Source organism: Chondrus crispus, genomic scaffold, assembly GCF_000350225.1.
Source record: "Chondrus crispus Stackhouse genomic scaffold, scaffold_288, whole genome shotgun sequence".
NCBI classification, from domain to species: domain Eukaryota; phylum Rhodophyta; class Florideophyceae; order Gigartinales; family Gigartinaceae; genus Chondrus; species Chondrus crispus.
This window is the reverse complement of record NW_005179173.1, coordinates 73,891-100,404: the sequence shown is the minus strand read 5'-3', so window position 1 is coordinate 100,404 and position 26,514 is coordinate 73,891. Positions and strand designations below refer to the sequence as shown.

The 26,514-nt window shown below is 56.6% G+C and overlaps 4 protein-coding genes; all 4 read right to left on the bottom strand.

The window, feature by feature from the left end:
• Positions 1 to 17,906: 17,906 nt before the first annotated feature.
• CHC_T00005377001 (hypothetical protein) lies at positions 17,907 to 18,958 on the bottom strand. XM_005717020.1 is given in 2 exon segments: positions 17,907 to 18,094; positions 18,095 to 18,958. The coding sequence occupies 1 exon segment, from the start codon at positions 18,956 to 18,958 to the stop codon at positions 18,095 to 18,097; it is 864 nt and encodes a 287-aa protein (XP_005717077.1). The 3' UTR covers positions 17,907 to 18,094.
• A 367-nt stretch (positions 18,959 to 19,325) lies between these two features.
• On the bottom strand, positions 19,326 to 20,725 carry CHC_T00005376001 (hypothetical protein). XM_005717019.1 is given in 4 exon segments: positions 19,326 to 19,479; positions 19,480 to 19,840; positions 19,945 to 20,621; positions 20,622 to 20,725. The coding sequence occupies 2 exon segments, from the start codon at positions 20,619 to 20,621 to the stop codon at positions 19,480 to 19,482; spliced, it is 1,038 nt and encodes a 345-aa protein (XP_005717076.1). The 5' UTR covers positions 20,622 to 20,725; the 3' UTR covers positions 19,326 to 19,479.
• Positions 20,726 to 24,027: 3,302 nt separating this feature from the next.
• CHC_T00005375001 (hypothetical protein) lies at positions 24,028 to 24,598 on the bottom strand. XM_005717018.1 is given in 2 exon segments: positions 24,028 to 24,319; positions 24,320 to 24,598. The coding sequence occupies 1 exon segment, from the start codon at positions 24,596 to 24,598 to the stop codon at positions 24,320 to 24,322; it is 279 nt and encodes a 92-aa protein (XP_005717075.1). The 3' UTR covers positions 24,028 to 24,319.
• Positions 24,598 to 26,514, bottom strand: CHC_T00005374001 (hypothetical protein). XM_005717017.1 is given in 2 exon segments: positions 24,598 to 24,888; positions 24,889 to 26,514. 1 exon segment carries the CDS (start codon positions 26,512 to 26,514, stop codon positions 24,889 to 24,891), a length of 1,626 nt encoding a protein of 541 aa, XP_005717074.1. The 3' UTR covers positions 24,598 to 24,888.

Genomic DNA, 26,514 nt, shown 5'->3' with positions numbered 1-26,514 from the left:
ATGTACGGACGACCGTGCTGGGGCAACGCGAGTATCGGCGGAGCGATCATGCACTTCTTAAGGTTCTCGAATGCCTGAAGTTGCAGCTCCGTGGGGTTATAGAAATCAGGATCCGAATCCTTGCGCGTCATGTCGGCCAGAGGACGCGCAATCTTAGCGAACCCCTTAACGAATCGGTGGTATACGTTACACGCCCCGAGGAACGAGCGCACTTGCGTCATCGTCCTCGGGAACGTGAACGTCTTGAAAGCGTCGGCCGCCGTATCAGCCACGCTCAACTTGCCTGGGGAGATGACGTGCCCCAGGTAGTGCACCTTCGGTCGGAAGAAGCTGCACTTCTTGAGCTTAAGGGAGATACCGGAACTCCGCAGTAAGCTCAAGACGGTATCGAGATGCCTCGCATGTCCTCCGTGCGTACGGGAGAACAGGATCACGTCGTCGAGATAGACGAGGCATATTTGCCAGCGGACTCCGGAGAGTATTATGTCGAGCGCACGTTGGAAGGTGGCCGGTGCCCCTTTGAGTCCAAACGGCATGCGCAAGTGGCGAAACGTGCCCATGTGCGTGTAAACGTGGTCTTATCCCCGTCTTCCGGAGCGACCGGGATCTGCCAATAACCGGAATTGCAGTCCAACGTGGTGAAGACGGTTGCATCTCCTAACGAGTCGATGCAGTCGTCCATCCGTGGCAGCGGATACGAATCCGCTGCGGTCTTCGCGTTGAGACGCCGGTAGTCCACGCAGAACCGAAGAGAGCCGTCTTTTTTCGGTACGAGCACCACAGGGGACGCCCACTCGGTGCTCGCGGGTTCGATAACCCCTGCGTTCAACATCTTGTTGACCTCCTTCGCGACCATTTTGCGCATGGCCGGGCCCTTCCGATAGGGCATAGAACGAATCGGTTTCGATCCCGGTTCGAGGGGAATGCGGTGCTCCGTGGCTTGGATCGTTCCAAGCGCACCGCTCCACAGACTCGAATGCTTACGGAGCATCTCGAGTACGTGGCCACAGAGCTTGTCATCGTCGATGTATGACAGGTCGATCTCTTTTTCCCAATCCATCGGTGAATTTTCGGGATCCTTTTGCTGGTGGAGTATAGTACCCCTCGCCGTCGGTTGGCATGAAGGTGACCGTTCGTCCCGGTCGACCCCCCTGCCCCCGGCGGTGGTCTTATCGTCGGAGTTGGATCGGCCAACTCCTACCCCACCGACTTGATCGGTCAAGTCGGTCAGGTGTGGCACGTGCGCGATCCCCTCGGCGACCTTACGTTCGGGAGTGAGGATCGCGAGAGGGTTGCGCTTCGCGTATCCCACGACGGTGTGCTTCGGAAGCCTCCTTTCTCGTCGTGAGAAATTCGCGACGATGACGTCGAAGGTCTGATTCGGTAGGACCTCCGCGACGCCATTCGTCAGCCTCACTCCATGTCGGTGTTGGAGTGAGGGCTTGGGTTCCAGGAACACAAGGCCCCTCCCCGCGGTTGTCACACGCACGCGGGCTTGTGACATCGCGGGGATGGTAACCCAGCGGGCGATTCGGATCGCTTGCGGGGCCTCCTCGCGTACGTCTGGGTGACCCGTGTGTCGCCCGTGTCGCCTGGTAGGGGGAGTCGACTCCCCCTTTCCGTCGACGATGGCGACGGAACCGCCTTGGCGTAGCTCCATTCGTTGAGCTTCGATGTCGATACATCGCACGTGCGTATCGATGAAGGCCGTGCCGAGGAGGACCGGCACGGCGAGCTGGTCCGCGACTACGAACGGAATTCGGAACACCGTGTTCCTCAACCGCACGGCCAGGCGGACGACGGCCGAAAGCTTGAGGGGGTTGCTATTCGCGCCTGCCAGTCGTAGCAGAGGTGCGTCGTGCACGACGTAACGCGTCTAAACGGGGGGAAGGTCGGCCTTCTTCACCAGATTATACCCCGAGCACGTATCAACGGCGATCGTGCGGGGTTTAAATGCATTTCCCTCTGTGGCTATCGAGCCGAGGACGTTGTAAATCTTCGACGTCACAAGGCAAATGACGCCGTCGACAACCTTCGGGGCGGCCTTATCGGTGAGGTCGTTCCGCCGAGGCCTTCGGTTCCGGTGCTGGCCCCGCTTGCGTTTCCTTCTACCCCTTTCTTGGGGCGTCCGCGGATCAGTGACGCCCCCCGGATTATTCGAGTCCGTACGACATGGACCCTTCTCTGGCGACCTTGGGCTCGCGGGAGTCAGGGTCTCGACCGAATCTTTTCGGTCGTCGTTGCCCCGTCGCCATTGTGACGCCTCACAGGGACGTCGGCTGTCCCGGTGTCTTGTCCTCCTAACGTGGGGCCTTTTGAGGCCTCGACGTGCGCTCCCTCCTGTATCGGCATTACAGAAGCTCCCGTGCTCGCCTCCGGTAGTGGGGGATGTATTATCGGACAAAACCCCCCGTGTCCTTGGCGAGCACGCGGGGTCGGGTCTAGTTCGTGGGGAAAAGACGGCTCACGCGACTGCGTGTACGTAACCGTCTTTACTCTTTTTTCGAACTACCCATGCTATCGGAGCTAACCTCCTGGCTATCGACGGCCAGGTCTTCTTCGGGTAGCCGGCCGCGTGGATCGGGACGATTCCCCCACTGCGGCTCCGCGGCCTTGGCGAAGTACTCGGGTACTTCCGGGCCTTGACCTGCGGCGTCCGGTCGTCGCAGGATATGGGGGACGAAGCGAGTCGGCTCTCCCTCGTGACCCTCCGTGGGTAGAGGGTACAGATCCTCTACCCAGTCTTGCAGGTACATTATCGCATTTTGTACCTGTTGGGGTAACCGAGAACGGTCTCGGTCCCCTCTTTCTTCTTGTCGGGGGTACCTTGTGTCCGCCTGCTGGTAGGCGGGTCGATCCCGACGATCGACTTCGTTACGACGGTACCCGCCTCCACGGGGGGCGAAGCGTGCGCCCCCACCCGATCGGTTCGGGAAACCTTGACGCGGGGACGGCCCTCGCCCGCCGCTTGCCGGAGGAGATTACGCGCACCGGGGCGCGTCTCCATCTGGTAGCGGTAGTTCCTGTACGCCGTGAACATTCGTTGCTCCGGCGACAGGAACGGGCACGCGTACATGGCATGCCCGTACGTACGGCATAGCCAGCACACGTACGCGCTGCCGTCCGTTGAGGCGAAGGTCGCCGCGTGCCGCGCCTCCTCATCGGTGAGGAGGGGCACCCGGGGCGCTTCGCCTCCTGCATCTCGGTTCGATATGTCGAGCTCTGCGACCCGGGGGTCCGTACCCCTTGCCACTCTTGGAGTGGCCGCGAACGCGGTTGCGTAACTCGAGGTCGTTCCGGTCGACATCGGTGAGAGGGGTCGACCCCCTACGGGCCCTGCTCCTTGCGTAATGAGGACAGGGTCGGCCTGCCACTCATCCTCCCCGACATGGAGGGTAGAGGCGGGCGAGCTTGTTGCGGCGGACTTCGTAGTCCTGCCAGCCCTCCCTGCTGGTTTCGAATCCGGCAGAGGTAAACCGCGTCGAGCGCGGTAAGTGGTCCCTTCCGCCGTTGCGATACGGCGGATGGTCGGAAGATCGGTCTTCTGGCGGCTCGGCAGCCGCTGCACTGTCTCGGAAACTGCGGCACGGGTCGCAGGAGCGAGTCCCCGCACGAAGTAGTGCGCGAGGGACTGTTCGGAGAACACTGCCGTGCACCGGAACGCGGGAGTTTCGAGCCGGTCCGCGAACGTGCTTTCCGTTTCATGAGATTGCTGTTGCGCCGTCGCGACAGCGTCGTACGCTTCACCTAACACGTCGTCGGTTAGGTAGCGTTTCAGGAACTGGTTCATGAGTCCCGGCCAACTCACGTCGTCGTGTAGTTGGCCCGCGCGGAGGCCACGCATCGTATAACTCGTATACAGGTGCTCCGCGTCGCGCTCTAAGAAGTGCGCGAGGACTCTCACCGCAACACCTTCGGTCAGGTGTTGCGAGTTGAAGGTGATTCGGATATCCTTCAAGAACGGCAGCAGCTGGATCGGGTCGGTACCGTCGAAGCTGCGCATCGTGAGACGGATCCCACGACAGCGTTGGACGTACTTCGCGATCCGTCCCGCGTCACCCAAGGTAACGAGCCTCGAGGTGTTATCCAAGCGGTACATACGATAGTCAGCAACGGCGCTGAACTCTTGGATCATCGTATGTACCGGCTCGAGCCCGGGTTCAGCGGGACCCAGCGTGCCGAAGGAGGTAACCGGTAGCGTACGGACGTCTACCGGACCTGGATGCTCGGCGTAACTCGCCGGCGGGTAGCCGCCCCAGCGGGGATCGACGGAGAACATCAGTTCTCCGGATCCGCGGGCGGCTCCTCCACGGTCCTGTTCGTCCGCGTACGATACGCGGTCCACTTGCCGCCTGCTTCCGGCGATAGACGGCAAGGCTTGGGTCTCAGACGCGAAGTTCGCGTCTATCGGAGGACGACTTCCTTCTGCAGTCCGACTGGTAGCGGCACCAGTCGGACGCCAACTTTCGGGGGCGGCGGCGCTCGGAGGTACGGTACCACCGGGCCCTCTCGAGGGGGCACCGGGTAGCCTTTCGGCCATGGTACGGTCCATGCCACGAGCACGCCGACGAGTGGCGTCGAGCTCAGTAGAGAGGTGCGCGAACGCACCCAATTGCTCTGCGGACGGAGAGGTTCGGTCCTCGGGTCGTCTCACCGAGGTCGGCCTCTCAGGGCGACCTTGCCCGGACGGTCCGGGCGAGGCGAAACGGGAGTCTTCGACGAGCACTATCCGCGAGTGTAACTCGTCGATCAGTGCTCGGAGATTCTCTAAGGACTGCGTCACTCTATCGAACCTCCCTTCACGCAGGGAGCGGAGTTCGGCCATACATCGAGTGTATACATGGTCCGATACATCGATCCGAAGGGAAGTACGGACTTCCTCGATGTATTCGGCTATGCGTTCGAACATCGCCGCCGCTCTTTCCTCGGAGGATCCGAGCGACGGTTCGCGGTCACGAGGACCTGCGTCGCCGTCGCCCGACGGGGCGGATGGGGACTGCACAGCGGCCGGACTCAGATCCGCCGCTTCGGAGCGGATCGAGGGCTCAAACTCTTGCCTCATCTCGACGCGATCGGTTCGCGGAGGGAAGCGGAAGTCTTCTTGGAGATCGGACTCCGGGGTCTTCTAGGTCGGGAGACCACGGTAGCATAAACACCCCTGCGGGGAGGGGTGTATGCGTCCAGTCCTATAGACCTCGGATCGCCGAGAACGGGATGAAGCACCACTCACACACGGGACCGGGCGCGGGCTCTGATAGCAGTGAAGTAGAGCGCAGTCGGGTCGGATGCGCGCACGTGCGAGCGGATCTACGCCTCGACGCCCCGGTGCAGTACTGGTAGACGATCCAGTACCGACGGGCGGAGGCGGATCCAGGCTCGCTCGCGTGCTGGCGCGTCCTTGCCTGCGCGGTCCCTTGCCTAGAACGGACTAGAGTAGGCCGGTCGTTCTAGTAGAGTAAGCGGCAGAGCTGACCTAGACGGAGAGTCGTGGACAAGCTCGTGCTTGTCCTTTTCCTCCGTCGTCGGTCGCTCGCGTATTTAATGTACAAAGTATTCTATCATAACACTACAGTACCGACGTACTGTAGGGGGCTACTGTAGTGCGGGTCAGCCTGCACTGTAGCGCTGTCAGGCATCGGGCTGACAGTACACGTGCGTGTCGCGCACACGTGTGGGTCCGTACTGTAGAGCTCCGGCTCTACAGTGCGATCCAATCTAGATCTAAATCTAGTTTGCCGTTATACCACATGTATGCGTTCAGGACGCGCTAGAATTGCGGTAGGTTCGAGGCAGCCAAGATCCGAGGATGTAAGGGAGAAGTGAGGTGGTTGTACGGAATGAGGTAAATTGCCGAGAACCACCCTCTATGATGTTCGTGCAAAGCGCTGGTATTGCCTGAGGTTGGGAAACTGGGGCCCCTTTAGTCGTACCGGGGCGGAGTCGATGAGACTTGCAGCGTAAGAAGCGTGTGAAGTATTGGCCAATTATGTGAGGCCATGTCCCCCATGAACGAACGGCGATCGGACTTGAGCGGCCAGGCTCGGTGAAAGAGTAACACTATTGAAGCGCTCGTATGCCTTCAGCTGATCTCTATCAAATTGCTGTGCGAACGAAAAGGCGAAGGTCGGGGGTACCAGCCGGAACAGATGCTGCATGTGACAGGCGGAAGCGGAGACCCTGTGTAAGTGAAAGCGTACGTGGGCCTCTGGGATGTGGTCCAGGTGGGCGAGGGCGGAATTTCAGTTTTGCAGTTTGCGGGTGATGTACTGCGTCATGAACGAGTCAGACCCAATAGGGGCCCCGAGGAGTTCCAACCCGCCGTCTTCGATGACGTGCAAAGGGGCAACAGTTGTGAGGGGAAGCAGGAGGTCTGGGGAGAGGCTGGGCCAAAAGACACGTGTCTTAGCTGGGATGAGGAAGAACTGGTGGGTTGGTCCTTCTGTGTTGAGGATTTTAAGAGCTTTGGCAACTTCATCGATACGGCCGATGATGGTACCGTCATCTGCATACCAGCGGTTCATAAGAACGTCACATTCGTGCGAGATGCGGCGCGCGAGAGGCTGAAGAGCGAGAGAGAAGAGGAGCATGCTCGCAGGGTCTCCGTGTTGCGACCCTTCTCCACTGACTAGCATGGTGGGCGGGGACGAGGGCAGTACCAGGGGGGAGGTCGTGCGTGCATAAACCATGTCAAGAAAGCGGGACAGGGAGGGTGCTCTGGTTGGGAGCTGGTCCAGCACTTTCTGGCGGGAGAAACGGTTGAAGGCATTGGAGGCGTCAATTGACACCATGACGTAGTGTGGGTCCCTTCCATGCCGACGAAGTAGCATCCGGGCGTCGTGTACGATAGCGTCCATGCCGTTCGGAACACCATTGGCTAATTGTTCAGGAGCGAGGTGGTCACGGCAATCCTCTATTGCGGCTGGGAGGAGGACTTTCGCGACGAGTCGACAGATGCTTTGTCCAATTGCAATTGGGCGAATTTTGGCCGGGCGTGGCTGTAGGGGCAGCAGAGTTGCGGCACTGACAAGGGGGATGGTGCAGGGCGGAACGGAACCACATGCCAGGCGGCTGACGAGATTCGTGAGCGCGGAGATGCCGGTCACTCCTGCTTCGGGACTAATTTGTGTGTGGGCAAGGAGGTGCAGGAGCTTGGGCGACATGCGGTCTGGACCGGCGGCTGAGTTGGGATTGAGGTTCCTGACGGCACGGAGAAAGGATTGCTCCGAGATCTCTGGCGGCCGTGGTTGTGCGGAGGGCGGCAGAGGCATGACGGGGACAGGAGGGTCGGGGTGAAAGGCTCGCAGTGCTGCAACCGTGGCCGTGTCGTTGAGGTTGGCGAGAGGAGGGTTGGTGAACGTGCGCATCGCCCGTCCGTACTGGGCTTAGGAGGCTAGCCGCATGGCGCGGGCGGCTTGCGCGGCGCGAGAGCTGTGGAGCGAAGGGAGCTTGGAGTGTGTGTGCTGCCATGCCCGCCGTGCCTCGTGAGCATGAAGGGCTTCTCGCCACAAGGTACCCCATTCGCGACCTGTGCTTGCCCTACGCATCTCTTCCCAACCAGACGGTACGAGCGACTTCCACGACTTGTTCTGTCCCTATTATCTCACCGATGTCGGAACAGGTGAATAACCCGACGGTGCCGGCGGTGGATCCGCCGGCGGTACGGTCGAGGGCTGAGGCGACACCGCCCCGCTCTCCCCTACTGAGACCGCTGCGGAGTATCCCCGTACCGCGTCTCCCGTCGCTCGCCCGAGCGGTGAGTCGGTTGAGAGCAGCAACGGTAACACCGGCCTCTCCTGACCCGCTCGAAAGGGCGGACCGTTCAACGGTGATCAGAAGGCCCCGGAGGAACCGCGGTGTGCGAGCCAATCGATCAATGAGCCTACGAGAGATGGCCCGCCGCGCGTTCCCTGGTCAAGAACTCGACCACCGCTGGCGGCGCACGGGGCGGCCATCTGCCGCTCCGGAGCCCCCGCTAACTCTCGCGGAATACAGTAGGCTTGCCCATCGGTACCTCGACGCGGCGCGCTTCGCGGCGATCCCCGTTCAACGTGGGGCCCGCAGCCGGTCGGCAAAACGCCACGGGGGTCAGCGGACCCAAGGCGAGGCCTGGATCGACCGCTGGCGCCATTCGCCGTGTCGGGTTTTGGCCGACCCGGGGAGTGACATCATGTATGTCCGCTGCCCCGAGGAGGTGGCGTACCACAAGGCCCTGTTGCCGTTGCTCGCCCGGTTCGGCCGGGCGGACCAAGCGGTCCCCCATGCTCGGTTGGTGGCCTTCTCCCGCCCGCTATGGGGTTGGTACAGCGTCGCCAACCGTTGCAGGTAGGGCGAGGACGCCGCACGGGAGAGCCGCCTCCGTTGGCGAGGTACGGATTTCTTCTTCCACCTCTGGCACTGCACGGAATTCTTCTCCGTGCCAGTCCAAGCGCGGTCAAAGCTCTATCCGCACCTGCCCACCGACTGGTCCGATTTTGAGGCGCCCGAGCACCTCTGCGTGCCGACGCCCAGTGTGATGGCGTACGTCGCCTCACGGTGGTTGTCGGGCTCTCGGACCGCAGTGGATAACCAGCAGCGAGCGCTGATCCGTGCCATCACGCTGTCGGAGTGGGCAGCTCTCGTGCTCCACTGTTTCCTCCGTGCGGTGTGTGAGGGGATGCCGTTCTTCACGCGCTGTCCCGACCCGCGTCTGGACGAGCGCCGGCATCAACCCTGCTCGGGCGTGCTGTTCCGCCTGCAACCGCCTTTGGTTGCATTGATCCGATCGGTGGGGATAGCCGCGTTGGTCGAAGGTTCCCCATTCGATGCCGACTACACCGACCAGCTCTTGGAATTCACCCTTCACCGGCCGTGGAGGGACGACGCAGACTTTATCTGGTACGATTACCGTGCCGGAGTCATCCCTCACATGCCTCGGCGTGGGGAGGAAGAACCGGAGGGTCCTCATGAAGACCCCAACCAGTCGGTCATAACGGGGTCACCAGGACTCCCTCTCGAGGAGGCCCCCACGGCGATACCCGCTCAAGCGGAGCTGCCGGGGGTAGCGTACCTCAACGGACTTGGAAGGGAGTGGGGCTCAATGGGTCCCGCTCCCCCGCAGGAGACCTTACGGAATTTACCCCAGCCCCCCACCTCGGTGGTAGTCGAGGCGTGCCCCCTTGGGTCGGCCTACAGGGCCACGGGGGTCGACGAAGAAATGGAGAGGCCCCCGCCGCCCCCGCTGGGCTCGGTGGAGGTCGTCGAGATTGGCGACGAGACCCCCTTGAGGGCTGGTGAGGCTCCCAAGTTACCACTCGCCGGGGTGACCGGGCCGGAATCTCCGTCTTGGAAGACAGAGGCTCCGCCGCCTTCGCCGGATAGCCGTCCTCCGCTCCGGCCCCCGCCAATTCACAGCGTGGCGGCAGCGTTGGCGCCGTATTTGGGTTCCCCGAGCGACAGTTCCGCGGCTGCGTGGACCTCCCGACTTGGGGTCGGAGCGCGCACGCCCATGCACGACCGCTGGGCCAGCGCGGGGCCTCTGCCAGCGCGCTCACCCTTGTCGAGGGAGGACCAGGATCCGAAACGGTTTGCGCCGGTCGTGGGCGGGGCGGAGCCTCCGCCGGCCGCCTCGTCCTCTTCCGCGACGAGCGAGAGTCCGATACGGTCCCGACCAGCAGCGGGCGGGTCATCCCAGCCCATGCCGACATCCTCCGCCGGGTTTCGTCCCGAGGCGGAAGCAGGTGCCTTCGCGGTTCTACAGTACGCATGTTCGTACGAGAACCTCGAGGTGCCTTCAACCGTGACGGATGCGCTCGTGGCCGCTCGCTCGTGGATCTACGCCTTGCGTCAACGTGACGCAGAGCTTGCCGAGGCGCGCCGTCAGCTCTCCATTTTGGAGAGCGAGGCCGCAGAGGGTGCGGCCCTCGTCCGGACGGCTGCGTCAACAATTGACGAGCTCGGTCGAGTCTTCTCCGGGCGCCGCAAGCGCAGGGCTGAGATGCCACCTGCGCCGGGTTTCACCAACCGGTCTTCTGGGGCGAGCATGGCGGGGCGCCCCGACGGTTTGACCGAGGGCGTCCACTCGCCCAAACGCGCGAGGCTCGAATAGGCACTATTCCGTGACGGTGGTTCCCAACCCGATAGTACCCCAATAAAACATCTGCCGTCTCCGTCTCACCCCTCCTTGCCTGCGCGGACCTCCTTGAGGGGAGGCCTCATCGCCTCGCTAAGCGGTGCGAGCGTGCACGCGGGAGTAGGCGCAGCTCCGGTGGTCGGTATGCGCAGTGCGGCCCTTCCCCGGTCCGGTGCCGCTCCGTTTTCCTTCGCAGAAAATCGCCCTTTTCCTTAGTAAATTATGCCCGATTTTCCGTTCGGGGGGTAGTCCTGGCCTCAAAACCGGCGTTTTTCTTAGTAAAACGTGCCTGGTTTTTCCGTTCGGCGGGTGGCTTTTTGCCTTTTTGACGAGCTCCCACTGGCTATTCCCTCAAATAGGCGGCGCTTTGAACCGCCACCAATGCGCTGCGGCGGACCCCCATTGGGTGTGGCTACCGGGTACAGTACCGCATGCATCACATGTACTGTACCCCGGCCATTCCGTGGCGGTGATTGGGTTTGTGGACGGCATGGCTTCACAGCAATTCGTCCCCATCCCCCATCATCCATGGCCGACCCCGGGGGCGCTCAGTGACCTGGGCGCTCTCGAGGGAGTCCCTGGAGCGTACCGTTCGGTTGCGCCCCGCCTTGGCGGGGCGCCAGGTACAGACCCAGGCCCCACCCGGAGGGCTACAGCGCCTCCCCATAAGCAGGCGTTCCTCCAGGGTAGTGGTGCCAACGTACCGATGCACGGCACCCCCCCGGAGGGCTGGCTGTTTTGCCAACTCGGACGCCCCTTTTTTCCACCGGCGCGTACAGTACGTGGGGGTCTCGACCCTCGTGGTTGCGGGGAGACCCCTCGGGCCTCGCTCGGTTCCTTTCCGTGGCGGTTAGGGGCGTACGAGTGCGCCGCCGGCGACTTCGCCGACAACCCCGATTTGAAAACTGTAAAAAACCACTAGAAACCAATAAAACTGATCTCGTTTCCAAATCGGTTGACACCTCGCCATGACCGCCTTTTCGGAGTGGATACCCTAACCAATTTACTCTACCCCGTTTTTATATTACTCCTAGTGGGATTCGAACCCACATCTATGTCACGAAAAAACATTGCCTTAACCATTAAACGATAGGAGCTTTAAAAAGTTTTTTACCATATTTAGAGCGAGATTTTTTTCTAGTTCCAACTGCATGTAAATCGTACGCTCCTCGAACAAAATGATATTGAACTCCTGGTAAATCTTTTACTCGACCACCTCTAACTAAAACTAACGAGTGTTCTTGTAAAGTATGACACCCCCGGGTCCGGCTTGACGCGGTGAGCACGATGCCGTTCTCGGACGTGGGCTACGATTTTTATTGAGCCCGCTAGGGGTCAAAACGTAGCCCAAAGTCGACCGAAATTGGCGGCTGGTCCGCCGGGGTCTACATTGACCGTTTTTCGGACCTTATACTGTCCGAAGCGGCTTGACGCGGGGAGTACGATGCCGTTGTCGGCGGTGGGTTACGATTTTTATTGAGCCCGCTAGGGGCTCAAACTTAGCCCGAACTTCGACGTAATTGCCGAACCGAACGGTGTCACCCCTCACAATTTGGTCCCCTCCACAAGAGTACCAAAAATGTGGTACAACCGTAGGGACGCTAAACCGTAAACGGAAAAGGACAGGCTGTACCTAAAATGAGGGAGCTTGGGGGACCGCTACACTGGAGCGTCAGGTAGAATAATCCGGAACGGTAGGAAGCACAGGACAAGGGAGGTACACTGCACTGGACACGCGCAGTCGTACTGGGGTGTAGAGCAGTACGACCGGTGGCGAGCTGGAAACCTGAGGGACTTACTTAACCGTACGGTAAAGGACTAGGGTAGGAAGTAAGGGGAGGCGTGCTTGCCTCGGTTTACCTCCAGCCCGGTGCCCCCCTATCTTATACCCCCTAGTAGGGCGGTGGCACCGGACGGACTACAGTAGCTGTACATACTGTAGCCAGCTTACTGTAGCTTACGGTAACTAAAAATGACTACTGTACTAACCCACCGATCGGTCGCGCACCACGTGTACACCTGCACTAGCTGGTGCCACTAACTACACGTGGACTCCCACGTGGCCACATCTACACGTGCTGGCCACGTATGCACCGTATCGGTTAACATCTTACTACTGTACTTGGCGAGGCCTCTGGCGCCCACCTAGTACAGTAGCGCCACTTGGCAATTGTACCACAATAACTAAGACGCTGAGAGAGACGAGACGTTGCAGTACCAAAGGTGGTACCGGTGCGGATGGCAATTTGATGGGAGAGGGACTCGAGGACAGATGTAGAGCGGGCGCTGGGAGCGCCCAGGGTGTCGAACGCAAGAGGCACAAAGTGGCAGTCCAGAAGAGGGAGCGAGGCGTCGGCTTGTAGATGTAGAGCGGAGCGGATGATGCGAGCGTGCGTGCTTAGCTTGTCAGCATCCACCACTTCAGCGGCGCCGGCTATACCGCAAGCAGCCGGGATGAGGGACCCCACGCGGTAGGGGCTCCGGAAAGTGACATCGTAAGCCGTAGGACGGTCTGGCAGAGCTCCTGCAGAAGGCGGAGCGGGCTGAACGAGGAGATCGGCGGGGCGGTGAGCCGTGCCAAGGATGAGAAAAGGGACTTCCATATCACAGCTCAATCCTGCGGCACGGAAAGCATGTCGTGCCAGAGTGTTCCGCACCGTGTTGTGACAATGCACAGTACCGAAGCCGTGCTTGCACATGGCGGCATGGTCACCGCGTGTATCCATGGGACGGCGACAGTGAGAGCAGAGTAGGGGCTGGATGGAGTCATCGTAGACCGGGGAGTCAAGATGACGGCAGAGCATACATGACCACACCTCACTGGAGACGCGTTATGTAAGGGCGGGATGAGCACACAAGAAGGAAGCGGCGCCTGGCGCGCACAGGGAGTTGTAGCGCGCTCGGCGGCGTACGGAGACGGGTGTGTGGTCGGAGGGGCTGGGGAGGCGATCCCATGTGTAGAGCACTGACCGCCCCGCGTAATCGCTGTGCTGTACTGTAGCACACGCGGAATGCCTCACTATCATAAGTGAGGTATGTACCACGTGTAACCGTGTATCCAAACCCCCGCTCGTGTCCGGGTGTAAGCTCCATGGAGCCCTGTCGAAATACTGACAGTTCTATCCACGTGTACCCGTGTTATTCCTCACGTTAATCGTGTCATTCCCCACGTGTAGTGGTTGTCATACCTCCCCAAGAGGAGTTTCTCCGGCCATCGCCGCCGTCGTCCAATTTAGTAATTTTAGTTTAATTAATTATCGCTCCGACGTCGGCTAGTATATAGCCGACGTCCGACCCGAAGTAAATCCTCACGAAGCTTTGGGTCTACAACTCGGGTTTCTGGAACGGAGTCGTAGCCTCGCGTCGGTCCCCGTCCCACGACGGTACCCCGCGAGCCATCTACGTCCCGATTCCCTCCTGTCTCTACCGCGCGCGTCGTCCCGCCACGCCCGGCTCTCCGCGCGACAGCTGTCCCTACCGCTCCGCCCCTCCTGGGCTCTGTTTTCCCACTTTTTCCCTTACTTTCCCTACTGCGCTTCGCGCCCGGCCCCGTACCGGTCCCTTACGGGTGGTCTCCCGATAACCCCCTACACGCGCCCCCCGAACGCGCGCGCTCTGCCAGAGGGGGATCCCACCCCTTCCCCCTCAGTGCACGACACCATGCAGACTTTTCCCAGTACATCCTTGAGAAGGCGCCATGGAGAGCCTGAAATAATGTCGTGTGTACGCGTTCAGGTCTGTCCAGGAGGGCGTCAGGCTCGAATGGGCCGAGGGGGGAGTGTGCTGATAGCACGCCACGAGTGCGTATTTCCGGGTTGATGGACGCGAGCACTCGGACGAGATGGCAGCGTGCCATGCCGCGGTAGAAGGGCACCAAGGGGTTAGCGGGACCTTTACCGCGGATCGGGGCGGCTTCTAGAAGGCTGGCGGCGTAGAACGCATGCACAAACGGGGATAGTGGAGTGAAGCCATGGCCTCCCATACGAAGAGGTAAGCCAATTTGAGTAGAAATAGATGCCGAGAGTGGAACGTCGTTCAGGCGAGAGTATGTGGCGCGTTGGAGTTCGTCAAAGCGCACAGCAAGCGGGAGGGACAAGATCGGGGGTGTCAAGCGGAACGTATGTTCCATCCGACACACAGAGCCGGTGACGCGATGGAGGTGAAACCGAATGCTGGCGTCAGGAATATCCTGAAGATGACGAAGCGCGTCGGTGCAAGATTGGATCTTGTTCTGTAGATTGTAGTACAACGGCGCGAAGGCAACGGCGCCACCGCTGCCGCCCCGGGATACAGTACGATGGGCTGTAAGCGCGAGAAGAACTGTAAGGAGTTATATTTACAGCACACGGCCGGTGCGGAGTACAGTAGTACCCCGCTGGTTACACGTGTAGGATCCGAACGGTAAGTAATTAGTAGTTAATGGCACAAATTAGCCAATTTAGCACAGTAGCTGGTATACAGTAAGTAACAGCTACTGTAGCGGGACAGGTGTCCTGGCGTCCCACTTAGGGGTTAAGACCGGGGGCACCTGCTCCGTTCCAGTAAACGGGGGCAGACTCGCCTCCCTTCCCTTTACGGCTTTTTGCTAACTCCGTCCGGTTTTACCTCTAAGTCTCAGGCTTCTAACCCGTGACCGGCCGTCCAGATCTAACACCACCGACCGGCTGCGTGTCACCGGCCACGTGAGCCTTCCCTCTTTTCGAGTCCTTCCGTACGGTTTGCGCTCGCGTGGGTTACCCAGCGGCGCGCGCTCCCTTACCTCTAACCCCCCTCGTTCCGAGTGGTCGGGACGAAGGTAGTTACACCACATAGATAATTCTTGATGAAGGCGTCAGAGCCGAGGGGGGCGCCAAGGAGAACAAGTCGACCTTCAGAAGGGACCTGAACAGGGAAGAAATCGAGAAGTGGGGAGAGATTGGCGGGGGAGGACGATGGCCAGAACGCACGACACTTGGAAATGTTTACATGGAAACCGGCCGCAGGGCCAGAATTTCGAAAAATTCGGAGTGCCTTGGTGACTTCAGCAATTGTGTCTATGAGGGTTCCATCATCAGCGTACCAACGGTTGAGGGCGAGGTTGCACTTGCGGCTGAGACGGCGGATGAGGGGTTGGATGGCGGGCGAAAACATGAGCATGCTGGCAGGATCGCCCTGCTGCGTACCCTCTTGGCTGAGCATCAGAATTGGAGGCGACGATGACAGGACAAGATCCGGGACAGCGTGGCCATATATTAGGTTTAGAAATCGTGATAGGGTCGGGGTCTGAAGAGGTGCACGATGCAGCATGGCTTGGCGGGAGAACGTATTGAATGCGTTGCGGGCGTCAACGGAAACAAGGACGTAGTTGGGGTCTCGACCATGGCGCCGCATGAGCATGCGGCAATCATGAACGATGGCATCCATGCCAGATGGCACGCCATTTGCAAGCTGTTCGGGAGAGAGCCGGTCGCGTGTGTCATCTATAGCGGCAGGCAGAAGCACTTTGGTGACAAGAGCAGCACTTTGGTGACAAGCCGGCGAAGCGCCTGGCCAACGGCGATGGGGCGGATCTTGTCTGGGCGTGGCTGGAGGGGAATAAGGGTAGAAGCAGCGAGAAGTGGTACAGTACGGTCAGGCAGATCGCCAGAGGCAAATCGTTGAACCAAGCGAGTTAAGGCAGAGAGTGTCATTACGCGTACGTGTACATGTGTGTACGTGTACACCTGCACCCGTAGGGACGACGGAGGGTACTGCCCCTTAAGGGCAGTAGGGGGATAGAAAGATAAAGTGGAGGGGGAGAGGTAACGGAAGACTTGGCAACTTCACAGAGAGAACGATCCAGATTAACGAACGCCCGCCTCCGGGCTGGGATTCGTTAATCTGGATCGCGGCGTGCGATCCAGATTAACGAATCCTACTTTGTAAAAGGATTTATAAACGGATAAATTTTCACTGCTGTACCGTGATCCGACTGACGGCGAAGTGGCCGAGTGGTCTAAGGCGATACGTTTAGGCCGTATTCTCAGTTGAGGCGTGGGTTCGAACCCCACCTTCGTCAGGCAGTTTGATACTTTTGTACCTTCTTGCAACGTTTGGAAGAAGTCGCCCTTGTGCGATTAGCGAAACAAAACTGGGCAATGTCTCAGGGCATATGCCTTTTTGCCGATTATATTTTGAGCCACGACACATGCTGCCGTGCTCTGAAGGGCTGGCTATCTCTGAAGGGCTATCTGTGATACGTTTTTGGTCTGGATCTGTGTTTTACATTCGCTGAGCTTCATCCGGTCCAACTTGGTGCATGTGCATGTGCATGTGCAGGTACAATCCACACTCCAAGCATGTCGGCCTTCCTCCCCGCCCCATCCTTCGTTCGGCGAGTATCGCGATCTCGCCAGGCGCTCCACAGCATGACCTTTCGCGACAACGTCGACGCCCTGCCGGCCGCCACGGGCGAGCGACTGGAGCTGCTCGCCTTTCGCAATCGTGCTGTGCGCGCCCCGTCGCGCGATCTCACACTGGTCAACGCCCCGGGAAAGACGGCGAGCTACCGCATCTTCCACGCTGAAGCCGCCGCCAATCACGGCCTCATCGACGCGCAAGCCGTCGAGCGTATGCTCGAGACGTACGCAGAGATCGCCCAAGAGGCACGTAGCACGCCAAACTCGCACCCCACCGTCGACTTCTTGCTCGACTTGAGTGATGCGGAAGAGGAGTATAGATTCGTGTGCAAAGTGGATGGCGCTTACTTTTGAGGTGCCGCACTGAAGGTGGGTGGCGTCGCGTCTTGTCTGTGTTAACAGGCTGGATCATCCGGCCAAACAGTTAAAATTGCCAAAGTGGACGAGACTGACAAATTTCCCGTGAAGCGAAAGCGACAACCACACAATAACAGGACCTCACGCGTCTCTGCCGTACTGTACAATGGGGCACTACTACAAGTACTGCGGGACACACCTCGCTGTACAGAGAATCCCCTCAGCACATTAGCTACAGTACAAGGGTCAAAACAATACGTCCGAAATTATCCGAGGTGATGTGCACAGTGCGAAAGATGTGGTGCCGTATGTTAAAGGGCAAGTTCTCTTCGATTACCTCACGCGAATCAGAGAGAAGTGCGGTTTTTATTGTCCTTCGCCCATCCCATCGCGGCAATGGGGAGTGTTGCACTTTTATTTCCGACCTCCGCGTCCGAATCATCAAGTCGGTTGTCGACCATGACGTGCCTATTCAGAGAGCTCCAAATGAGTCTGCTTCATAGAATTTGTGCATCACTACATGAATTTGCTATCCAAATATGACAAGTATGAATATGCATTTCAACAAAGGTAAAAGAAGCAATGAGTTCCACTCACAATGTATGAAATGCTCACCTTGCGCCACTCCAAAGGCATCAGCTACACCAGTTCAGCAGAGCCTGCATATCATCTCAGTTTAAGCTCTGAAGAGTTGGCGGCATTTGCTGGTGGTGAAGCGGGCCAGTGCGGATGTGCGAAAGTAGCACCGCTACAGCAACACATGCTGTTTCGCGATAGAACATATGAGATACTCTGAAGCCCATTTACCAACTATATTCTCCCCTCTGATTTACGGACGATCGATAGGGTGACACTTTCACACAAGAACCACAGCAGTTTGCTTGTAGCAACGTAAGTTTCACTCCTTGTACGAAGAAGAGATGCATTATATGAAGGAATGAATGTGCCTGCGTTTAAGTTATCTTTCTGGAACTTTTTCGCTCCCTAAAAGTACAAAGGAAGCTTCCGACTCACCAAGGGATGGCAGATTGATAGCAGAAAGGCGGGGGTTATGTGTAGGCGTGCAGTGATTTTCTTTGTTTAGCGGCAAATGTACATGGCTCTCGGCAGGGCCCAAAAAAGCCTTCAACTGAGAAACAACGATAACAAAAGGACCTACGGTGAACTGTATGACGGACTCAGCACAAAACGTTTTGACTCGGAGGGCTTTTCCGGAAAATGTTGAATAAACGGACACAGGAATGTGGGACGGTCATTCGACGACTTTTTCTTCGACCAACATCCTTTCAATGGCATCGCGGAGGGTTAGTGAATTGTTGTCGCCCCACCGCCTCATGACCATATCAGCAAAGCCTTGAACAAATGTTGGGTAGTCCTTGTAAAAGTTTTTTATGTTTGAAATGATGGCTTGCTCTGCATACCAACCGAGGATGGGGATAGAGACACAGCACTCTCCCGAGATGACGTGATGACAGGTGTCATGTGCTTGCTCTGCAGACGTATTAAGGGGTTGTGGTGCCTTGATGAAAAGGAAACCGGAGGTCTTGACCAAGTCGGCCATGATGGAAGTTCTAATGTTGAAGCTTTGTCGGAGCTCGTCTCCTGCAACGACGTCCCAGGTTTGGGTGTCACACACCTCGATATAGGATTCATCGATTATTGGTTTGATGATATCTGGAATTTCCATCGTTGCTGGGACATAGGTCTGGACGCGAGTGTATCGACTAGGGTCGCCGGCGACGAGACGGGGCTGTGAGGACTCCAAACGGTTCAACGCCCCGGCGGTGACCAGGTACGAGGTGAATTGGCGTGAGGCGCGGAGGCTCCAGAAAAGGTCAGCCGGGATGGGTAAGGAGACCTCGACGTGAAACGGGGAAGGCATTGCGCGAGTGCGAAGGCAAGGTAGAACTGTTGGATGCAGAAGAAGCGTTGGTGATTGTGGGGATTGTGCGGGAGACGGAAGGGGCCAGAGCTGGGGGGATGAGGTGTGCCGGGTGGTGAAGAGGGCAGGGCAAGTGAGTGTGAGGTTTTGAGAGGTACCCAAGGGTACTGTAGGAGCGGTAGTGTTGACTGGCGGTTTCGATATATTTGAGTGCTCTCGTGTCCGTCTGCACATGTGGACTGAAGTTGCTGTACGTGATGCATTGCTGTAAATCCGTATTCTTGTGAAACAATCATCCAATTGACATGGGTGAACAGCTTACATAACGCGCCCAACGGACTCGTGTGGATAAATTCATCTGAATTCTGCAGGGTCGTGGCGAGGCCCCCAGCCAATAGAAGTGCAGCTTCTCTGTAAATAATTGGGCTGGTAAGTACAGTATGATCTAGGCGGTGGCAGAGCACCGTCGCAGTGGCGTGGAAGGCAAGACCTTGCAATTTATCCGAGCCCTTTAAACAACCGTCGAATGAGCTCTCAAAAGACGCGTGGGCAAAACAGCGTTCACCGGGAAACCTGTGGTTGGTTTCGGCGTGGTGCAATATTAAAGCATTGGCACCGTTCATGTTGTGCTTTAGCAATACGCGTATATGATGAATGCATACAAAACGAGCAGCGTATTTCTTGCATGCATACCTTGCCATGCGCGACATGCACGCCCTTCTCAAGAACCTCTACATTTATCCGTAGCGTCCAGCTTATGTACCCTCAGTAACTCCGGTAGATCCAGACATTTCTTGCTTGCCTGCAAAAACCTTATTCAGGAACTGTGCACAAGAATTGAGCATGTCTTCCTTTCCGTTTTCTTTTCGCTCATTGTGAATTTCGTGGAAAGCCCCTGGTACAACCACAAGCTCCGCGCTGTTTCCACCGCACGCCTCTACTAACGCCCGACTACCATCCACAGAACAAACCTCGTCTAGTTCTCCGTGTATCACCAGCAATGGAGTCCCGCTCGTTAGAATATGCGCGGAATTTGACGTCTCTTTCAGGCGCTGGATGAGGTTGCGGCCGTAGTTGAGACTGTCTGTAGCAAGACCCACCCCGATTTGGTCATGTCTGCCGGTAGGTTTCACACAGAAAGAAAAGAAAATGAAATCAACGTCAGAGCCTCAAACGTAAAGTAACCTACCATAGTCCAGCAAACATATTGATAAACGTACACCAAGTCATCGTCCAAGTACTTCTGCACTTCTATCTCGTCATGAGAAAGTTTCTTCGGATCGACGCCACTGCCTTTCGTCAACCGCTTTACCCCCGGAATCATACACAACACAGAAGACATCGGAGCAAGGGCTTTGTTAACTGCACCCACCACACAGGGATAAATCGCGGGTCCAGACAGAAGCACTCCAACAATCTTCCCGCACTCCTCAGCCTGCAACCAGTCTGCTTTCTCTGCTGCACCAGCGACCACAAGCGCACCAAGAGAATGACCGCCAATTATAATGCGCGGGTCCATGCCAAACTCCAGCGCCATGCGCCTGGACGCATGCTCCACAAAGTCGTCCACCAGCGCTGTGACAGACGGCGCAGCTCCTCGAGCGCCTTGAGACTTTCCATGCCCACGCTGATCGTATGAAGCTATCCCATCAAGGGAAGGTACGCGAGTCAGAACTTCTGTCGCAAGCTCTTTGTATCGGCCGGCATGCTCCCCGATGCCGTGCACCCAGATGAGAACGTTGGGGTTTGGCTTTTCTGAATACCCTCGACGACACCAATATCTCAAGTGGAGGTCCGGTTGGTTGAGGTCTCGGAATTGGAGAGCGTCAGATTTTTCAATGATGTCTTCGGAGAGGGAGTCGGGGACTGCCGGATCGACTGCTGGCGGTGATGTCATCGCGGGGGACTTGGTGAGAGAAGCAACCGTGGAATGCAAATGATCGCAGCACCTTAGGGTCCAGTGTTTGTGGTGTGGCGGACAAACGGACGTGTTTGCTATTGTCCAAAGCTCTTCTTGATTTCGACAGGTGAGCGGTCTGGGAGAGAGCTTACAAGGGTAGCTTCTCTTGAGGGTTGGATTCGAACGGTATTGTGGAATCACCATGTAAGCCCCCAGCGCTCATTGGGGCAAGGGGGAATCTGAACGTGACCGTCACATCACGCAGTCACGCCACCGCCCCGTCGACCGCGGCGGTGCTTGAAGGAATACTGTATTTCCTGTCCCAGTCCCCCGAACTCCTATTGGGGACGTGCTGCGTTCGGCAGTCATTTCGCTTCTCGCTTTCCCTCCCGCCATCCCGCGTCTCACCGGCTGCTCGCAGCCCCTTTCGGCTTCTTTCTGTGTCGTTTTAGAACGCAACTAGTGGAGTGTGTCTACATGTCTACGTATCTACACGGTTACACTCTCCAACCTTCGACTCCAATTAAAGAATTGTGTCATCAGGCATCACTGAGCAGCCGGCCCATTCGCGAGCGTATCCATTACGAACAGCATCGAGAAACACGTTCTGGTACAGTTAGCCGCAGATTTTGATAGGCACAATGTTGGTGCATGCCGATACATGGGGGGGGGGGGTCGCGATATAGTGCTACCCTGTGTCAGTGGGCCGAAAACGGCACTATATCGAACGAGGCACTGTAAGATAATGAGATGTACAGCCTTTTCGCAGCCACTCCCTTGCATCACTGCTCAGAAAGACCGCTCGCAGGACGCCATCACTCATACTTTGCATCCTCACTACAGACTCAAGTCTAATTAAGCATTTCTGTTATTAGTACAGTAGCTGCCGAGCCGTCGCGTTGACTTCCTCCTTTTTCGCAGCCATAAATGCCAGCCTACACTTTTGCAGATGTCCAATTGCATCATCGACCCTGCCTTTTTCCGCCATAGTCTCCATTCTAGTAAGCAACTGCATAATATCTTTCCGCGGCGGCAGCGGCTCTCGGGCAGTATGTCCATCTAACTGCCTTGCCTCTCTGGAGACCCTTCGTTTTTGGCCAAAATTCGTGCCACCCGCAGAAGGGTGGCACTATATCGGAGCTGGCACTAACAAAGATGGCACTATATCGCGACCCCCTGTACTGTAGCATCAGCGTGACCTCTGCCTATCAATTGCGGTTTTACCATTTTTGTATTGTACTGTAATTACAGTACAGTATGAGGATCCCTTGCTTGCCCATCCCCTGCTCTTGCTCATCCCAAAAATAATTCAGCCTATTTGTCGTCACCTTTCACGGAAAGCAATATTAGGGCGTGGTTCTCTGTTTGGAAGGGGCATTGCATTTCTATCACGTTCCTTGCTCTTGTCTGACTGCGTCTCCTGCGAAACGAGCAATGCTCACCATCCCCATTCAATAGTACGTGCAAATAGGGGAGCAGGAAATGGCTGTTTCAAGCACAACGGAGAAGCTTAGTAATACAGTACCCACGTGTACCTCACATTCTCACTCCCATCCTGTTGACCCTCCACCATTCTTTGGATGAGATAGCCGCCGCGTTTGCTCCAAAGGAGCATTTTTGCAGATAGTATGAAGGCCATTTGTGTGTTTATGCATCTCTGGAAAGCCAGGGACGAACTCCCGCAAATCAAGAGAAGTGGTTTCAATCGCAAGAGACGGTCTAACATATGTGACTAACGTTCATGACGTATATATTCACTGAGTACGTCCCGTGAAAGGAAGCGACCCATGCTTTAAGATGTCTGCATCCGCAATGCTGTCCCCCAATCAAGGCATAACTTGCTAACCGGCCCATGCCGGCCGTAATACAGTCCCGTTGATCTTCCTACTTGTATATGACTACTGTAGATGTGAGCGGTCCGCTTCGTGATCAGACGTGCGAGCAAAGTATGCTACGGCAACACGCTACCAGATGAGTCGCTGACACACTGTTGCAGTGTCGAGCGTGTAGGAGTTGCGGGAGGCGATCCGTCTTGCGTGGGCATCGACGACTGGGCGCTTGAAAGCTGGGAGAGCATCGGGCGTGTCAAATGCAGTCGGGGTGACATGCCAGCCAACATCAGGGGCTGCCACGGTGTCGTAGGCGAGCAGCTAGTTGCGAATAGTCTACAACTTGTAGTACATGTAGTGAGCTGATCGGCCTCTGCTGCGCTGACGGCGCCAGGTGGGCGTTGCGCAGCATTTCTGATGGTACCCGTAGGTACGGACTGCTCACGCTTACGCCTTGCGCTGGTGGTTGCACTGGGGGAGGCCAGGCGGAGAGAGGCGCGGTTGGACAGCGACATCAGCAGTGGTATTGTGGGCAGGGCGATGTGCCCTGGTTCCGTTTCTAAGAAGGGGGCCTCGGTGGTCGCGGCGTACTGAGACACTGCGAGAGCGTGGTGACGATGTCAGCCCTTGAGGAAAGGTGTTCGCGGGTGGTGTTTTTGTTAATCGCGGGAGTGTCGACATCTCGCTCGCGTGTGAATGCTTTTTCCCTACACTACTAGTGTCGCCGGCCGTCCGCAAAACGAATGCATCTCGTTGCTCCTCCGCTATCAGTAGGTGCTACACGCTTCCGAAAAGTCGATGACAGGCTTCCCAACCTTAGAACCGTGACCTGCCAGCTACTCTCCTCCGGCTTTAGTGTTGCCTGGATTTGTCGATCCCGGCCCAATCTGTTGGAGGCACTTGTATTTTTTCTATTGGTTTATCAAATGAAAGCATACTAATAAATACTAAAAATTTTCCTATTTCACAACAACGGAATCCCTCCCGGTAGCTCAGTTGGTACAAGCACAACTTAGAGCGTTTGACTGTAGTGAAGATCATAACCATCAAACTGTCCCTAGTTCGATTCTAGGTCGGGAGAGAGATATTTTTTTTGATCCCGTTTAGTTCGCCCTCCACGCGGCCCTACCCTGCCCATCTGCGATTCGCTGCTACCCTTGTTCTAGTTAGAAAGCCCCCCCTGATGACTTAGAGCACTGGACATCAGCGTACCCCCATATCTCGCAAATTTTTTGTCTGGCGTTCTATATGGTCGATGCAACCAGCAATAGCGATGCAGCCACAGAGGTCGTCGTCCGAGCAAAACGCTCTGCGGCGCTACCTTTGCCCTGTCTTGCTTCTATCGCACACTAGAGCGTCGGTCGTTTAGTAATCAATTCAACACACGACTTTCGCATGTACTTGTGTGATCGGAGCGAGGACTTCGTCCTTTGTAGTTCGCAGCTTCCACGCGGGGGACATGATGATATCTTTTCATGCTAATGCTGAATGCTGTGTCGATCTCTTGATCATGCGTGCACTGCGGAAAGCTCTGTAAAGCTCTGAACCCTCGCGTGCAGCGTTGAGAAGGTTTGCAAACAATTCGTTCCCACGATTTATGATACCTACTCATGCCGCTAAACGGTACTCGTAGCTATCAAGCATTGAACATACCATGACTCTTAGCCTTCGCTCTCATTGTCTGTCGGGATGGCTGTGTCGGACTGGAGACGTGCCCCGTCGGTCAACTCGTGGGTGTTGCAGGTACAGGACCCTAACAAGTACAGTCCTCACAGCATCTTTGGAAGCAAGCTTTAATCGTTTCGACGTGAAGGAAAATCTGATCGAAGTCGTACCATGGAAGAACGGTGAGATCATTATTGGTGATTAGTGTCCGTTTTCACTGGCACTGTTGCGGGATGCAACATCCCAGTGAAACGCATCCATGAAAGTTGAATGCCTCATACCACTTCTATTTAACATAACCTCAACAAAGCGCTCGCGTGCCCGGGGGTGGATTTGACACATGTACTTGCTTGCTAGACTCATCAGAGAGTCATCACTATGAAGTAGTGTCAGTAGACTACGAAACCGCTGCCCCGCAGACATTCTGAAGGATGCTTGCCGCTTTCGACATATCTGTATAACAAAAAACAGGACGCACATACACAGAAGTATAACTTTTGATACAGTCGCATCCTCATCGCAGAATGCTCACGATGGGTGGTGGAAAGGGAGATTGGTATCTGTGGTCTCTTCTTTCCGTGACGGCGCACTCCTCTATGAGACTCAGAAGCGACAACAAGTTAGAAACGTATTCGTAGAAGAGTGCGATAAATTGCTCAGTCCGAGGACTTGGATGCTATGTAGTCCTGGTGCAGATACAGAACACAAGCTGGTTTCGGGCATTCTAGTACAGACCGTAAAAAGTAACGTTGCAGATGGTATCATTATTGCTACTCCTCCTCTTGCTCATCTTCCCCGGGGACCGGCGCGGGGGCTCCCGGTTCGTCCTCCAAGACGAGACCTTCCAAGAGTTCCTCTATCGGCACTTCAGGGTATTCTTCATCTTCCTCCTCTTCGCCGTCCTCGGCAGCGGCAACAACCTGTTTTACCGGTTTGGGTTGGGCACCCTCGTCCACATCCATATCTGTGCCACCTGCAGGTTGTATTCTCTTTGGGTCCTTGTAGATGTTGATTGTAGAACGGAGGTCCTTGTCTTGTTCCAAATCCTGCATGAATTCCTCCTGTTCAGCAGCCATTTTTGCAATTGGATCCATTGGAACACGCTTGTGAGATCCCGTATCGACCATAGACTCGTCGAGTTCCATGTTCAAGCGCTTAAGTCGCCACATTCGTCGCTTCGATCGATTCTTCTTTGAATACGTCCTCTTGAATATAACAAAGTCCGGGAGCTCCAGCTTTTTGTGCCCTGCAAGAAGGTTGTCATTGTAAACAGCATTTCCAATGTCATAGCCCAATGCCAGATCTCCTGGCCGGAGAAAGTTGCCAATGTGAGTTCGAATGAAGTGTTGATTGTCGTTGCTTCCGTAGTCTACAGACCTTGCAGCGGTGGCGTCAGCCAGGCACCACTTGCCTTTTCTGTCTTCTGATTTTTCGACATCCATGATGAAAAATTCAGTGGCCTGCTTGATGCTCATCAGTGCCTGGAACGGATACCTCCAGTATAATGCGGCGGCAAGCTCCGCAGTTTGTAGAGTGAAAGGGTCGATGATGGTGAGCGCCTGAGACACTTTGGTCACAAGCACAAGCGGGCCAATGCCACCTAGATGCGTGGCCACTTTTGGCGGTAGGACCACGAGATCATCTTTGCAAATAGGAAGTATTTCAACTGAGAAGGTGTATTTGTATCTGTAGGTGTTCGAATTTGCGTCATGAGAGACAAGATGGTCCGCCTGCTTCGATCGAATCGGGACGACATGATTCAAGAATGAGGTGAATCGAATACCTTGGCTTCTGTGCATGAAGTAAAAATCCAGGCCATCAGGGTGAACTTTGATACCGACGGTATCTTCATGAGCGCTGTGCTTAATAATGAGTTGCTCCAAATACAAGAACGTACGCTTGTGCTGGACTTTCTGCCTTACCTGGACGACGGCCTGCCATTCATCAAGATCGGCCGCATCTCGCTGGCACATGTCGCATTGCTGGTAATCGACAACAAACTCGACGACGAATTCTTGCTGCAGAATAGTGTTTTGAAAGACTTCCTTCTGGACGAGGAGTCGGACGTGGATTCTTCGTGAATGGGGTTCTGTCCAGCGAAAGCCAGCATCAATAAGCTTGACTTTGTTGAGGCCTTTGAGTTTCTTAATGCAAATGGTAAGGAGTTCCTTGGATTCGAGCTCGCATGCGACCCAGTGCTTTGGAGGCTGCAGGTAACGAGCACAGCCTTTGCAGTAGTAGATGGAGGCGGTCTTCGGGATGCTCTCAGTGATATCGACCTGGCCGCGGATACAGGAAACGCACATGTTGGAGGGGTTCGATGTTATTGCAGTGCCGCAAAGACAGCAGAGAATTGTCGGCAGAGTCCCCGTGGTTGGGGCGGCGACGCCGTCCAT

Coding starts and splice junctions, on each gene's coding strand:
- CHC_T00005374001 (XM_005717017.1), bottom strand. CDS start 26,514: ATGGACGGCGTCGCCGCCCCAACCACGGGGACTCTGCCGACAATTCTC.
- CHC_T00005377001 (XM_005717020.1), bottom strand. CDS start 18,958: ATGTGCAGACGGACACGAGAGCACTCAAATATATCGAAACCGCCAGTC.
- CHC_T00005375001 (XM_005717018.1), bottom strand. CDS start 24,598: ATGTGCGTCCTGTTTTTTGTTATACAGATATGTCGAAAGCGGCAAGCA.
- CHC_T00005376001 (XM_005717019.1), bottom strand. CDS start 20,621: ATGACATCACCGCCAGCAGTCGATCCGGCAGTCCCCGACTCCCTCTCC. Junction 19,841..19,944: donor TACTTGGACGATGACTTGGT/GTACGTTTATCA, acceptor ACCTACCGGCAG/ACATGACCAAATCGGGGTGG.